General features: G+C 38.8%; 1 protein-coding gene across 1 annotated transcript in view; it reads left to right on the top strand.

Moving 5' to 3' along the window:
- FRK (fyn related Src family tyrosine kinase) overlaps nt 1–14,663 on the top strand; it is a gene marked incomplete at both ends in the record, with an annotated part of 51,848 nt that overhangs the window by 23,964 nt on the left and 13,221 nt on the right. Inside the window, 2 exons of the mRNA XM_081998526.1 lie at nt 5,572–5,735; nt 6,356–6,524. Of these exons, the coding sequence (XP_081854652.1) occupies nt 5,572–5,735; nt 6,356–6,524 (333 nt within the window). The remainder of the gene's footprint in view (nt 1–5,571; nt 5,736–6,355; nt 6,525–14,663) is intronic.

The following is a 14,663-nucleotide window of genomic DNA, read 5'->3' as shown; positions in this document are numbered from 1 at the left end:
GCAATGCATAAGAGACAATGTTAATGAGGAAGACAAATGGATCTCCTTAGGAAAAAACAAAAGAAAAAGAAATAAATCCTACTTTTCATTAAAATGACACTTTTCCCTTGATGGGAATACACACTTTGTAAGATTTAGATGATAAATGACTATTTAAATTCAAACCAAAAAGTTGTGTTCAGAAAGGTTTTTCTCAGCTGTGAATGGTTAAATGGAAAGCACATCAAACCAGATAGGCCACTGAGATATGTTGCTATCATTTTAAAATGTTTGACATTTTAAAAATAGATTTTCCCATTTTAAAAATGCACATGTTGTCGACAGATTTTTATGTTGATGACTCCAGCATCTGGTGTGAAACGTATTAAATTTTAAACATGTTGGTACCATCTTAGACTTTGCCTCTTTTTAATTAAAAGCCATAATTTAGATGTGCTCAGCTTAATTGAGTGTCATTGCCAATGATAGCAGGAGGCTCTCTGCTTCCTCCCTCACTGAATAATGGTATCTGAAAGACTGATTGCATTAAATGGCAGTGTAAATGGTTTGTGTTTTCTTCCAGTATTTTTCCCTCCTCCTAAAAAGGATTGTGTGGTTTCCTCTACGCCAAACTGGTTTTCAGCATAGGAAAAAATAGGTAATTGTTTAAGGCAGCAGACTGATGGGAGTGGCAAAATGAGGGCCATAGCAGGAGAACGATTTCGGAGCAGCCCCTGCACCTGTTCTGTGCTGGTGAGGGTGATCTCAAAGGCCACCCTCCTCCCACACCCACCCTGGGCGTGGAGGCCAGGCAGCTCCCGCCGGCAGCGCGGCAGGAGCGGTGGCAGGAGCGGTGCCGGCACACTGGCGGTGAGGGTGCCTTAGTGTCTCGGCGATTCCTTTGGGGAAGGTGTCGACCCTGTTTATGCCACTATAAAATCGAATTTTGCTGCCCTGGGAAAGGAGTAGTAAGTTATTTTATTCTCATCCTTGGGGTGACAAAATCTACACCTGCATGGCCCAGCCTTACGAAGATGGGAATCAAAGAGAGGACAATGCTTCTGTTAAACCAAACCCGTGAAGAAATCTAATGGAGAGTGGTGATTTTTTTGGAAGGGCAAGTGGAGGAGAAAACCACCGCAGTCTTCAAACCCAGCTGCTGTCAAGCTGTGTGAAGCTGAAGTTGCAATCCCGTCCTGGTTAGCAGCCTGGCTGGACGTAGGGATGGCTGGGAGCATGGAGGAGGTTATGGCTAGCTCCTCCTTGCATGATGCGCGCCCTGTGTCACATCGGGCGGAGGAGCCGCGCCATGCTGTAGCGCTACGAATGTGCGGTGCAGGACTTGCAAAGCCAGACTTAGCCCTGGGGTACAAGTAAACAGCCCCCTGACAAATACTGAGCTCGTCTCAGGTGCTGATCACAAGAAGAGACGGTATCAACGCAGAGATTTTTTCAGCTTCTCCACACACGTCACTGCCTGACCTGGATACTGCCAATCATAAGGCTTCATGCAAGGCTCATTTAAGAAATTAGAGCGCATCTTTCAAACCAACTCTTGCATTAACATCAGCTCTTCACAAGTAATAGTTACAATACTGCTACTAAATAAAGCAGGTAGTCAAAGTGCTATCAATTGTGATATGCAACTGAGACTGGATTAACACAGTCATCATGTTGGCCTTTTATTCATAAATAGCGATTCATTGGGCCAGATGCACTTTACAGTGAACTTTGGAAAAGTCATCACATTTGCAGTCTGTTGTTACTGAATTACTCTCCTTCCTTTTGCTTCAGCCCCTTTTCCAAATAACACATCACAAAAATATACATGCATTTTATAATTTAAAAAAAACAACTAAATATTGGCTTGCCAATGTGACGCCTGTCTACAAGAAAGGCCGGAAGGAGGATCCTGGGAACTACAGGCCTGTCAGCCTGACCTCTGTTCCAGGGAAGATTATGGAGCGGTTGGTTTTGAGAGTGCTCACAGGGCATCTGCAGAACAGCCAAAGGATCAGGCCCAGCCAGCATGGGTTCATGAAAGGCAGGTCCTGCTTGACCAACCTGATCTCCTTCTATGACCAGGTGACCCGCCTAGTGGATGAGGGAAAGGCTGTGGACGTTGTCTACCTGGACTTTAGTAAAGCCTTTGACAGCGTCTCCCACAGCATTCTCCTGGAGAAACTGGCGGCTCGTGGCTTAGACGGGTTTACTCTTCGCTGGGTGAGGAACTGGCTGGATGGCCGAGCCCAGAGAGTTGTGGTGAATGGCGTTAAATCCGGCTGGCAGCCGGTCACGAGTGGTGTTCCCCAGGGCTCGGTTCTGGGACCAGTCTTGTTCAATATCTTTATAGATGATCTGGATGAGGGAATTGAGTGCTCCCTCAGTAAGTTTGCAGATGACACCAAGCTGGGTGGGAGTGTTGATCTGCTGGAGGGTAGGAGGGCTCTGCAGAGGGATCTGGACAGGCTGGATCGATGGGCAGAGGCCAACTGTATGAGGTTTAATAAGGCCAAGTGCAGGGTCCTGCACTTTGGCCACAACAACCCCATGCAATGCTACAGGCTTGGGGAGGAGTGGCTGGAGAGCAGCCTGGCGGAAAGGGACCTGGGGGTGCTGGTTGACAGCCGGCTGAATATGAGCCGGCAGTGTGCCCAGGTGGCCAAGAAGGCCAACAGCGTCCTGGCCTGTATCAGGAATAGTGTGGCCAGCAGGAGTAGGGAGGTGATTGTGCCCCTGTACTCGGCACTGGTGAGGCCGCACCTTGAATACTGCGTTCAGTTTTGGGCCCCTCACTACAAGAAGGATGTTGAGGTGCTGGAGCGTGTCCAGAGAAGGGCAACGAAGCTGGTGAGGGGTCTGGAGCACATGTCTTATGAGGAGCGGCTGAGGGAACTGGGGTTGTTTAGTCTGGAGAAGAGGAGGCTGAGGGGAGACCTTATCGCTCTCTACAACTACCTGAAAGGGGGTTGTGGCGATGAGGGTGTTGGTCTCTTCTCCCAAGTAACTAGTGATAGGACAAGAGGAAATGGCCTCAAGTTGCGCCAGGGGAGGTTTAGATTGGATATTAGGAAAAATTTCTTCACTGAGAGGGTGGTCAGGCATTGGAACAGGCTGCCCAGGGAGGTGGTGGAGTCGCCATCCCTGGAAGTGTTCAAAAAATGTGTGGATGTGGCGCTTCAGGACATGGTTTAGGGGACATGGTGGTTCTGGATTAATGGTTGGACTTGATGATCTTAAAGGTCCTTTCCAACCTAGTGATTCTGTGATTCTGTGATTCTGTGATATGAGGTGTTAAATTAAAAATAAGTGGCATTTGAAAAGTGTGATGTAATGATCTTTATACTATAGAGTTATATTTACAAATATTCTTACTTCTGGTCCTCATGCAGATTTGTAAGTTGATAAATCAGCTCTCTTGAAATATTTCCTGGGGCAGATGTAAAATCCCCTAATATTTTCAACAGCTCCTGTATTCCCCCTGGTGGCCTCGGGTGACAATCGCACAGTACGGTAGAAAAAAATGTGATCATACATGACAGGACTTGAGGAAGGAAAGATTTTTCTTTTTAACTTGATCACTTAAATGGTGAGAGAAATTATACTTTATATCAATTGCATGCAACCCATAATTTTCTATATTTTTTCCTACATACAATATGTAGCTGTGTATTCTTCTGTTAGTATAACCAAAGTGATTACCAAAATTCATGCTGTGTTACAATATAAAGGAACTGTCAGCTATAATATCTCCAGGGGAGAGCAATAAAAATTTTTTAGGTAATGACATTTTCCAATGTGACAGACTGAGTCTGCTTCTAGGATTGAAAAATGTTTCCATTCAATTATTTAACTAAGAGTAACCACTAGTCAACATGACTAAATTGAATATGTTTGCTGGAATTTTGGCTACTAAAAGGTATACTGGAGGTAAACAGCAGAAGGCCTTTCCCCTATGCCTCCCTTTTGCTTTTCAGGCTTTCATCTTGCATGAGGGTCCTGGAAGAGGACAGTAATGGTAGTCTTCCAAATCTATTGGTGTGGAAGGAGCCACCTGGCTTGTTGGAAAGGTGTAATGTTGGGTGATGACGACCAGGATGGCAGCTGGAACATCCTCCTCCCCTTGAGAGCTCTCGCCTCACTCATCACGGAAAAGCACAGTGTTGTTTCATTAAATGCAGGGTGGGATACCCCTCTGACAGGAGTAAATCAGTTACCCTTCAGTATGTAACAGAGGCTCTCCATTGCCCATTGGAAATGGAGAGTGATGGAGTGTCATGATAAATGTGAGAGACTACACGCCCTTCCATCTCTTCAGAACTGCCCTCTCTGCTGGCGTGCAGCCTGCCATTGCTACTGCTGGTATTCCTTTATAAAGGAGATCTCTAAGCCAGTGATCTCCAAACTTTTTTGATTTTGCACCCCTACCAGTAAAAAGATTTTAGAACATTTACCCCCAATATATGTTTAGTTTTTTATTTATTTGTAAATTATATGCATGTACTACTGTACTGATAGACTATGTACATTATAGAACATATGCTAAAAAAAATTTAAAAAGGATGAGATAAAGATGAGATAAACAGTATTTTTAAAATATTTATTTTATTTTACTTATTAATGGTACAAAAAATACTTCTTTCCCACACCTCAATGGATTGTCTTGCACAGTCCCTGGGTTGCATGCTCTCTGCTTTGGAGACCACTACTCTAAGCCATATATGACAGAGCCACCAGAAATGGCAATTGCAAGCCCGATATTCCTTAGATAACGTACTAAGTGAGTGACACTGCATTTTTTTGTTCATCTCTGGCCTGCTGCTATTCCAGGTCTAGCCCCAGCATGCAGTGGCCCAGCCTCCTTTTTGACACCTCTAAAGAGTGCTCTGATGGTCACAGGGAAGGACACTTTGGGTGTCAACACATGCAGGTAAATAACCTACAGGAGGTGAAAGGAAAGTCTTTTTGATTAAGAAAGAACAAATTAGAATAAAACACATTTCAATGGAAAGGGAGTCATCAGCTACTCAAAACAGAGCATTATTGGCCTGTTTCTTACATATTCCAAACATGCATAAAACTCAATAAAACCCATGGAAGGTGTGAAGTGCTTTTCAGAGAATCATGGCCATGTGGAGGGTATATCTGCTTGCTCTAAAATGCCTGCCAGCCCAGAAGCTGCTATTTGGAATGTTAACACAGTTTATTTCACATAAATGAAATATTAAAAACTAATTAAATGATTACTGTGAATTAGATGCTCCCGGCTGGTTTTGGTTTCTTAAAAGATGGAAAATATGAGCTGCCTCACAGAAGGTGTATTTATGTATTTTTGCATCAGTTCGTATGGTGCAAGCAAGAATCTCCAAACCTGAATGGCTGAAGACCAATATACTAGATGTGTTAGGCTATCTAAACAGTGGGCTTTGGTTTGAAAGAGGTTTTTTTATAGTTGTCATCTTTGAAACTAAAATAACTTATTTTATTAAGTTCCTCACAAATACATTTAGGAACATTACGATGGTTTGGCCATAAGGTACATTGTACCACTGTTATAGTTCCTGGAAACTTAATATATTTAAATCTTCCTAGTTTTTGATGGTGCGTCTGTGAAACACTACAGGATCAGAAAGTTGGATGAAGGAGGCTTTTTCCTAAGCAGAAGGAAAACTTTTAAAACTCTGAATGAGTTTGTTGACTATTACAGTAAGAACAGCGATGGCCTCTGTGTGGTGCTTGGAAAGCCATGCCTCAAGGTAAGAGCAGACTCTACATTGTGCAACATATTTCTTGTTAGCTAACTCATCAGATATTAGTCAGAAGGTGTTAACCCCAGATGTGCTTCTACCATTTCAAAATGTTGACGATCTGCTTATTTTCGGGAAGTTCTGGGTAGCACTACAATTTCAGTCATGAAGCTGACATGCTAATAATAAAATACCATGCCATTTTGAACAAATCATTGTATGGCTGGAGGAGAAAATATGCTAAATGAATACCTTTTTATAAATGTATATGGAGACGAAATCTCCAACTTCATAACTCTAGCTGTCCATAAGTAATTACTGAGACAAAACCACAAGGTTCAGGCAAGCAATACATCAGTGTTCAAAAAGCTTGCTAGAGGGATGGTTTCTAATTTTTACTTTTAATGGCAGCATATTTTCTTTAGAGTATTTCTTATTTCTAACAAGAAGTACCCAAGACGTGGGCTGTATTTTATGTTCTCAGCTCACTTTATCACGTGTGTGTATTCTAAGGAAAAATTATTTATATCCGTTGCAACATGACATGACATAGTTAACAATGACTTGTGTATGCTGTTGCAAAAATATTAGAAATCACAATTACTGTATTATTAATTTTCTTTTACCAGGTACAGATTCCTACTACATTTGATTTGTCATATAAAACTGTTGATCAGTGGGAGATAGACCGACAATCTCTGAAATTGTTGAAAAAACTAGGATCCGGTCAGTTTGGTGAGGTATGGGAAGGACTGTGGAATAATACCACCCCTGTGGCAATCAAAACATTAAAACCAGGTATGTGAACTACTCTTAAATGCTAATAATGTGAAATGCTACCAAGGGTACTCCTTTATTTTTTAATGCTACTCAAAAGAGAGAGTGTCCATATATGCAACCATTCTTAAAATCCATGCACTTAAACATGAAGGTTAATAAAGCACAAGTCCAGCTATTCTTTAGCATTTTGAATGACAGTTTTATACAATCTTCTGTTTCTATATGAGCTGAACACTTTCTTGTTCAACATCTGTATTGCATAAAAAGGTAACCCCAGCAAGGCCCATCGCTATAGATTTGGTGTATACTGTCTTAGGAAAGGGAAATGGACAAAGATATTTCAAGATGGTTTCTGCATTTACTCATCAGTAGAGACATGCATCAGTTCACTGAAAAAAGTATGTTGTTTTTCACACAAATTATAGAAGGTCTTTAGTCTGAACATTTCTTCTACTTTGAGTTAAGCAAAGAAAAGAAGGTTCTTATTTGCTTTCAATTTGTGAGTCCCACAACACAAATAATATACTGATACAAGATAGCCCTAAAATACATGCTTAAATTCCTCCCTGTTCAGGAAACCATTCAAGTAGGGCTCAAGTATATTTAGCTGTTCTTCTGAATCAAAGATTTGAATCTGTTCTGCTCCCTGAAACATGATCATTAATGCCCAACACAAATTTTTTCAATTAACCACAACTCATTATATTGTTATCTCTTTTTAAAAAACACATATATCATCCAGGCTACCTTTCTTATCTGCGTGGTTCTTGCCATCTGCTGGCAGATATTTTATGTTGTCAATTTAAAATGCACAAATTGCTTGAAATTAATGAAAAATAATTAAGAAAAATGTTAAAATCTGTATTAGTAACAAGCCTAGATTATATGCAAATATTTGATATTAATGTTGTGTATCAAAAACTTTGAGAAAGTTTATGTTAATTGATGTTAAGATTAAATCACTTCTTAAATACAAACTTAACATAGTACATATTTTGTATTACCAAAAGAATTATAATATAGCATCTAATCACTAGAAGTACTACAGACAACAAACTAGTAGTAAATCCATTACTTCACCTACAGATGAAATGTAGTCATTCAATTCCATACAAGCAATTTTGTACAATGGCCCTGTGACAGGGATCCATCTGCCTATTTTTAATGACTTCTAAAATCACAAGTCTGAAACCAGTTGTCTTCTCCTTGTGTCTAACCTGAATCTTTCATTCCAAAGTACAAGCCCATTACCTCTTGCCTTATACACAATGACTGAAGAGTACCTATTATTTTCTTCCTCTTTGCAGCAGTCTTATACATACTGGAAATCTGTTATCACGTTCCTCTTTGGTGTTCACTTCTTTAAGTTCAACAGCTCAAGCAGATTCTTTGTGTAGCTTGGATGTTTCAGATGTCCCGTTGTTTTCAGAACATCTTCACTGTGCTGTTTCGAGGTAGTAGCCATATTTTTTTCCAAGTAGAATGCTAAAAGGAAGAACAAGTCTAGAGTGTAAAGAGAGGCATTTGCTTCACGTTTCTGACATGCTAGACCTCTGTTTAAACAGCCCGGTATGATGCTTGCCTTTCTTCTCCATATGACAAGAACCAATATTTCCATCTGCATTTACTTGCCTTTAGTGATTTAATGCAACATCTGGACAATTCTGTTTTATTGCAGAAGACTGAAGTGTGAAATCTCATAAAAACATTTAAAGAAGGAAACTAATGAAGCTGAAATGAAGAACAAGACTAAGCTGTCTTAAATTTTTGTGACATTAAATTTTCTTTTAGAAATTGTGTTTTCTTTCCTCTTTAAGAAAGAATGTGGCAATTAGCACTTCAGGAAAATATTTGTTTCTCATGAAACAAAATAATTAGATTTTGAACAAATTGCAGTGCATGTATTTGTACTAATTTTCTTTAGCAGGGAAGTGGAGCTGACATTTATCTTCTATTGCATATGCAAAAATTGGAATCTATTTTAATCATATTTCATATCATTCTCTTAATAACTAATTTCCAAAATCTCATTCAGCTTTTCCTTCTGTATAATGGGAACAGTATATATTATCAGTTCTCCATGAAACAAACTTCTATTTTAATAATGGATTCAGTTAGAATTGACAAGACTACCCAGAAATACATGAAACGCTAGTGGAAAGTTCCAGCTGCAATTTACCTTCTCTCTTATTTTTTTTTTTCTTTTTGATGTTGAATTAGTAGCTGAATGACTGCTACTAATACTATACTTGAAGAAAGGGAAGAGTTAGTTAACGTTATATTAGTTTATAAACAGATTTTAGTGTGTTTAAGGCCAAACTGATGTGTGGAGACCTGTTCTTTGACTGTTGTTCAATTCATTACCCTTTTAATATCTTGCTGAAAAAGCACACAGAGAGCACAATACTTCTAGAGTGACATGAGGAGGAAAAGAAGTTTTTTGTCTTTTATAATAATAGGGTGTCCTAAGAATGCACTTACAGAAGATTATAAACCAGTAAAAACTGATCACATAAAATTCTTCAATAGGTTTGTTAGCTAAAAATTAAATTTTACACTGGAATAAACATAATATTCACTGCTCACTTGTTATTACATGCCGACTAGCAGAGTACAGAGGAAGTAGCCCCTTCAACTGTGATACTTTTTGTAGTATCATAGTTCAGCTGGGAAAAAGGGCTTGATTAATCAACACTTCTTCCGTCTCTCACTCTAGTCTGCCTCCTGTTAAGGTCAACAGTAGTTTCTCATTGAGTTCACAGTGGGTTCTATTGGGTTAGGGCAGACACAAGCCCCACCTGGATGTAATGTTTGGGTAGTGGAGAGGTGGTGATCTAGTACTGTGATAAGGAAGTTGTGCATTGCACTTAGTGATGCTCAGAATGAAGACTTTGATTCTCAAAGCCAACTTGATAATTTATATAGGTAATACCAAATCTCTTAACACTGTACTTTGTGAACTATCTTGTTCTATAAAAATACTTTAAACAGTCTCAATGGAAGCATTTAACCTTGTAGTATACTTCTCTAGGGAATTTTCCTCTTCTACACAATGTTTTTCACCATCTGGAGTGCCTTAATGTAATCAGTTAACACATTGGTTTTCCATAGCTTCTTCTCATTGTTACTCATGAGGAATGACATTACAATAATTAAAGAAAAACCCCAATAACCCTAATCTGAGTAATAAATGCTTAGCTTGGTATTAATAAAATTACAACAAAGGCTAGGTCTGGTAATTTTATTCATCATAATATAAAGATGATAAGTGAATGGCAAACATAGTAGTTCACAAGTAATCAAGAAATGCATCATCTTACATGTTGATGATTGAAGCTTCCAATATTCGCATAAGCAGTATTTCAGGCTTCAAATGTAACACATTGTAAAACGATCCTCTCCTCTTTCTTGGCTCAAAGATCTAAATGAATGTGGGAGCGTGCTTTAAAGCAAAGTCTTTTTGCTAAGCTGCTTTACAGTGTAGATCTACTGGAGAAGAAAGTCATCAGAACAACAGAGAGGTGTGATGAATTGGAAGTGATCTGGCAAATATAGGGGATCAAGATAGAGAGGGTTCTGTTAAAGTGGCTTTACCACCAGAGAAATTGTAACATGGAACCATGCTCTCATTTCCAAGCAGGAGCAGGTTAATCAACTAAGGTAATCACATAGCCAGCAATATAGAAGAGCATAATGCAATCAATACATCATATTTTTATAGGCATGAAGGCCAGAAGGGATTTCTGCTAGTTTGAGGTTTTTTGTTGAGCATTTTTTTTGCAGTGTATATCTGTCCTAGATCATGTGTAGTCTGAATAATTTGCTGCTATATGCCATTACATTTCACCCCTTTGCTGAGATAGATTATTTATATTTAATCAAAACACAGCTTGTTCTTGACTGTATAATAACTAAGAGTCTTCTAGTCCTGAGATGGAGGCACAGAGAGAATTTCTCTGCTGTCTTTTACAGTTTGTATCAAAGGTATATCACTATGCCTGTAAGAATGTGGGCCTAATTCCTCATCTGGATTTACCTGATATCTTCTCTTTAACTCTTGTTATGTCTTCTTGTAATAAAATAAAAGTGTCCTCGTATGCGTAGTTTTTTCTTTGCATTCTGGAGGTACATACAGAGAGAGTTAAGCCAATTTTCAGCTGCCTGTAGAAAGGCTAAATATAGTTTTTTGTTATATGGTACTATCCTCATTTCTCAGGTATTTTTTCCGGACTTACACTAATTTCTAGCTATTGCAGTTAAAATGCTTAAAATGATTGTGTTTAGGTAGATGACCTTTTAACCTGTAGCAAAAAAAAAAATTCCCAGAATTCTGGTGAGGTGGCAGTGCTGGACTTTTCCTAGAGCCAGTTCTCATTTGATGCAAGTGTGTGACTCCTGACCTGTGAGTAATTATGGTATTCAGAAATCTATTTCCATTCCAATTTGGAGTGAGAGCAAATTTTTCAGATATTGCACACAAACTGGAAATTTCGCAAGTGTTTCTTTCAGAAACATTGATGTGTAGCATACTAGCTACATTTTTCCTATTTTTAGGCATCTAACATCTTAGATGTATTGGGTTTTTTTAATAATTAGTGAGAAAAAATAAGCACTTACTTGTCAGATAAATCATAATATAGATTAGAAATATATGTTGCAATGAAAAGATAACGTGCTATTAAAGCATGTTTCTTTCCATTGATTGTAAAGTCTGGACAACTAACTCAGATCTAGGTGCCTGAATAATTGCCTACATTTGGAGAAGGTGAATCCAGCTACAAGCAGTGTTCTATAATTCCACAGAATTTACAACAGTAACAAAACTGACGAAAATATCAAGTTGGTAGAGCCTCTGAGATCTTAAACTTGTCAGCCTGGGAGCCCTCTGACCAAGAACTACAGAGGGATCTGGGTTCCTAAGAAGGATATGGGAAATGTCCATCTTCTGATGAACCTCGTGGAGTGTCATTTCACCCACTGTCTTTATGACAATGGAGCATCTAGTTTAACTGGTTTCAGAGTTTGGAGTTTGCAGTCTCCTGGCTATGGACAACAGGGCTCCACACAGAGCCTTTCTGGACCATAAGGGAGACTTTGCAGGAAAAAGAACTCAACAAGAGATGTTTTCAGGTTTACTGAACCATCCTTTTTCAACGAATTCTTGTTTTTGCTAACAGTTTGTTGTCCATCTCTAAACAGAATGTTCAACACTTCACTATCAAAAACATCAGAAGATGAAATGTATTGATTCAGAATCAATTTTCCCCTCTTCACTCTTTCAAGACTTTTTCAGAACCAGTGGTGGATTATGGAGACCTTCAAAATGTCAGAATGATTAGCTTGCAATCTTTGTATTTATACAAGTTTTCTATTAACCTTGCAGGAAGAGTCTGAAAACTCATAATTAAAGTCTTTTGGTTAAAGTAATACCAAGTATTATCTTTAATAACTTTCATTAATACAACAATATTTAGAAGTTTTTGTATCTTAAACCTCATTTGTGAGCGTGAGACAGGTTGCCATTATGCTAGAAATCATAAATCTTGATCCTTTAATTAGTACCAGCTTTCTGTGTCATCTCACCACTTCCTGGTGTTATATTCAGAGGTTGAACTGTAGCATTTTGTCCCCTGGGACAGTGTCCTTCATTGCGGAGGATATGGATGGTGGTCATGTCCTTCCATCTCCTACTCTTCTTTGTTTCTCTTTTCTCTTCTGTCCCCTTCCCCTCTTTCCCTTCTCCCCTCATTGTTTCTGGCAATTTTAATTCCCTCCCTTATTGCTCATCCCACAAACATCCAGGGGAGAATGGCATGGGAAGAGGAGATCCCTGCACTGGCAAGACATCTTATCAAGCCATGGTTGCTGCTACATCTCCTCTGCAATAATCCTAAAGAGACAAAGATTTGAGTTTCCCTCTTCTTTGATCTTCTGTCCAATTGTTCATACTGTGCTCCCTGCTATGTCCAACGTAGGACCTGATCCAGATGAAAAATGACAGCGGAACAGGAGTTTTTTGGTTTGTTTTGTTTTGTTTTTTGTGCTGCAGAGAAGCTGAAGAGTTTCTACTTTCCTACTTTTTCTGTTTGGTGCTCCCCAGGATGTCCATGATGGATTTCATTCTCTACTTGCCCTCTGGTTATGCAGTCTTGTTTTAATACTCTCCTATATGCTGTCCCAAATTAGTGTTTACATTAAAAATAATACTCATTCAAAGGAGAATCCCATGAATGCATTTTCAGATGTCTATAAAACCCCTTATCTTATGCAGTAACCCTAATATAAAGGAAACATAAGTTCTTAACTTTATAGGGCTGTGACTGAGTACACGATTACTTTAGGCATCAGGTAAAAAAACTGAGCAGTGTGGATTTGTTACTGTGTCCTCTGCACTATGAAGAACAAATTTTCCACAGGGAATATACAGGTGCATAATCATGAACCATCCATCCTGTGTGGAAGAACAGCATTGCATGAGCCAATGGCAGCCTTCTTCAAGCTTCTGGCAGTGAGTTGCTTAAATATTTCAGCAGTGCATTGAAGACACTCCAGCTGGGTTTAAAAGCTGGATGCACATTAGTATTTCTAGGTCACAGTGATTAAAATGTACAGCTCCTAGGCTAGAAGGTGCAGAACTATAGATCTTGTTGAACCAATCTGTTGACCACTGTGACTATAAACAAAAAGCAATAGGAATGTGATGCCTTCATTCAGATAATTCTGTCATTTGTGCACTCGTGTTTGACTCTACTTTGGAGACATCTGTGGCATTGTACCAGCAAAAAAAAAAATAGTGATGGATGTGTGAATGAAAAAAACATAAGAACATCTTTGCCTTAAGCGACATCTCTTACTTTTGAGTTGTTGACCCACAATCATCAAAGAGGTGTAAGGATCAGCAGATAGGAAAACGGTCTAGAAGCCAGCAGTTGCTGTTTCTATTCTCGGCTCTGCACTGTCTTACTGTAGGCCTCTGAACATGTCATTTCACATTTCTGTTTTTATTTCCTCATTGAGGCACTGTTTTTTCTATTTAAGTGGAAATCATTGCAGCAGGGATTTGCACTTTGTCCTATGCTGTGTGATAGATTCTCTAGAACCTGTTGTCTCAGCTAGCTTACTTCTCCAACTGTCAGCATGTAAAGCAGACATCTATCATCACCAATTAATTGTATCTGAGAAAGTTCCTTATGCCTGTTCAAGTTGATGGTTGCATTTGTTGTCATATTGTAAAGCAACTCCCAAGCTTCTCTCTTTGCATGGAAGCTGCCCAAGCAGGTTTTTTTTTAGGAGTCTATAACCATACACTAACTTTTAAGTTCACTTCCATATGGTGAGAAAGCTGCCTAAGGGTTGGCAGATACCTATCTCATTCTCCTGTTAATGTGAGTAGTTTATACTCAGTCTCTGTGTAACAAAGAACTTGTAGTTTTTAATGCTACTTCTTTATTATGCATAAACTTATGCAGAAGATCACAGTATATGCTCAATGTACTCTGTACATAAGTTCATTTTGTATAAAGTTATTCAGAAGACAAGGTTGCTCTGAAGTACAAGGTTACTTTGAAGTCATTTGGGAAGGTTTATTGAAAGTTGTATACAAAGGGTCTCTGGAGGGATTTGTCAAATATTTAAGGACCACCTACATTTAGGCCAGTGGAAACTACATAGACATAACTAACCTTTCTTTCTAACTAATTTCCAAATTATCAGCACCTATCTTATAATGTGACACTTCCTCAGTTCTAGAACAAAATATTTTCAGAAGAAAGTAATCAGAACTGATATGCCTGCTTTAAGTAGGCTTGAAGTAGAGGTGATTTCTGGCAAAGCAGCACATCATAGAATGCATCAAAGAAATATATCCCAACATTTTGTTCTTAAGAAGACTTTGATATTTACAAAAATATTTTTCATTCAAAAAACAAATTATAATACCCACATTTCCTTCAGATACTGCTCAATCTACTCCCAAACTGGTATCTCACACAAGGGATATATGTTGTTTGAGTAAAGGCTTAAGTAGCTGGTTTTTGATCAAGTGATTTCTACTTAATCTGCTGCTCATACTTTCTTTACCACTTACAGTTGAAAACTTCTACTTCATTATAAACACATGTAATTCAACTACAAATGAAAAAAACCCAGTTATTTTAA

Source organism: Phaethon aethereus, assembly GCF_964289735.1.
Source record: "Phaethon aethereus genome assembly, chromosome: 3".
Taxonomy (NCBI): domain Eukaryota; kingdom Metazoa; phylum Chordata; class Aves; order Phaethontiformes; family Phaethontidae; genus Phaethon; species Phaethon aethereus.
The sequence above is the reverse complement of the archived record's forward strand: the minus strand, read 5'-3'. Positions and strand labels throughout refer to the sequence as shown.